This window comes from Pteropus vampyrus, unplaced genomic scaffold (assembly GCF_000151845.1).
Source record: "Pteropus vampyrus isolate Shadow unplaced genomic scaffold, Pvam_2.0 Scaffold90, whole genome shotgun sequence".
NCBI lineage: Eukaryota > Metazoa > Chordata > Mammalia > Chiroptera > Pteropodidae > Pteropus > Pteropus vampyrus.
In genome coordinates, this window is record NW_011888871.1 from 56764 (window position 1) to 58400 (window position 1637).

The following is a 1637-nucleotide window of genomic DNA, read 5'->3' on the forward strand; positions in this document are numbered from 1 at the left end:
AAAAAAAAAATAGTGACGTACACGTGACGTTGCAGGTTGTCTGTCTGCGCCGTCACCTGGTCCAGGCTGAAGGTCTAGCAGCTTGGCTTGGAGCCTCAGGCTCTCATTTCAGCCCCCTCGCTGCCCGCCGAGGACACGCGAGTGCGACTTTGATTGGCTTCTCCCGCAGGTCATCCCCAAGGACTACAAGACCATGACGGCGCTGGCCAGAGCCATCTCCAAGAACGTGCTGTTTGCTCACCTGGACGACAATGAGAGAAGGTAGGAGGTGGTGGGGGGCTGGGCGGGTCGGGCCCTCACACCCCGGACCTGCCGTCGGAAGATGCCTGCGGCCTCCTTGGCCCGGGTCACTGTGGCCTCATTTTCCAGTGTCTTCTATGTGCCAGGATGCCCCTTGTCTGCACTGAGCTCACTGCCTCGTGGGGCCGGGGCGAGATGCTCATCCACGTGCTCCCTCCTGTCCAGCTGCCCCTGGCGAGCTCAGTGTCCTGGGGAAGGGTGACTGAGCCCGCAGGTGACAGTCACGTGGTCTAGAAGGGCTTCTTCTAGAAGTGGGCACGGGATGAAGGTTCTTCCTGGACAGGGGCCCGTGCGCTGCGAAGGGCCGCGGAGGCCGTGCTCGGGGATGGTGATCACATACGTAACTGGAGAAACTGGAAAATTTTCATCAACTAAAAGCACAAGTGCCTCCCGCCGGCTGCTTCCCGGATGACCGTGGGGGGTGTTCCGGGGCAGAGTGCTTGTGGGCTCACATCACGCACGTGCCCTGACTCTCGTCGCAGGCGGGGTCACATCGCACAGTCCGTCACGCCGACAAGGGCGCGAGCGTCTCTTGGCTGGCGAAGCCGCTGGCGGGGTTCGTGGTTTCTGTTTTTGTGCCGATGCTGATCTTGGCGTTTCCAGCGTCCTGCCCGCTCATCTCTGAGACCACGGTTCTTCCAGACGAATTCCCGGTGTGGGTCGAGGGGCATGTAACGTTTAAAAAGTTTCCCTCTCCATTTCTGGGAACTTATAATGCTCCATTAGGTTAACCGAGCACATTGTGGTAACTGCTTCACGGAATCCACGTGGCAGACATTCGGAATCGGAGGAGCGGGTCTCTCGGTGTCCTCATCCCCGGGAGGTTGGCGGTGGCCCCTGGTGGCCCGGGGTGGCCCGAGGTGGCCCGTGAGGCCGTCCCGGGTGTCTACGCGCTGGGACTGTCGGGGACGCGGGGCCGACGGGCCCTTCCATGCGGTCAGTCTCGCGGGTGGCACCGGGGTGGCGTGAGGTGAGGCAGCCTGTCCGTCCCTCCCGTGGCTGGGTGTCCCCGTGTCGTGTGGGGCGGCGGCTGCTTGCCAGAGGGCCCGCGTCCCAGCGGCGTCTGGGGTCCGCCCGCGGTGCCTGCTTCCCTGCCGTCAGCCGCAGTGGGTCTCTCTCGGGCTGGTGGGCGCCCTCACGCACCTGGCTCCTGGGAGGGGAGCGCACAGGTGACACTACGTCACCGTCACCGCGCCATCTTTCGCGTGGCCGAGGGGCTTTCCTCACATCCCCAACCCCCTAGGCACTGTCTGTCACTTTATTTTGGGGAAAGATGGTGCCACTTCTTTGTCACTGGGAAGGCCCACAATTCTCTGCTGGTCCCTGGGCGCCCAGGA

The 1637-nt window shown here is 63.0% G+C and overlaps 1 protein-coding gene across 1 annotated transcript in view; it reads left to right on the top strand.

Annotated features, from left to right (window-relative positions):
- The window catches only part of LOC105294592 (cAMP-dependent protein kinase type I-beta regulatory subunit), a 97454-nt gene that overhangs the window by 33133 nt on the left and 62684 nt on the right, over positions 1-1637 (top strand). Inside the window, exon 4 of the mRNA XM_023532751.1 lies at positions 170-261. Coding sequence (XP_023388519.1) covers positions 170-261 — 92 coding nt within the window. The remainder of the gene's footprint in view (positions 1-169; positions 262-1637) is intronic.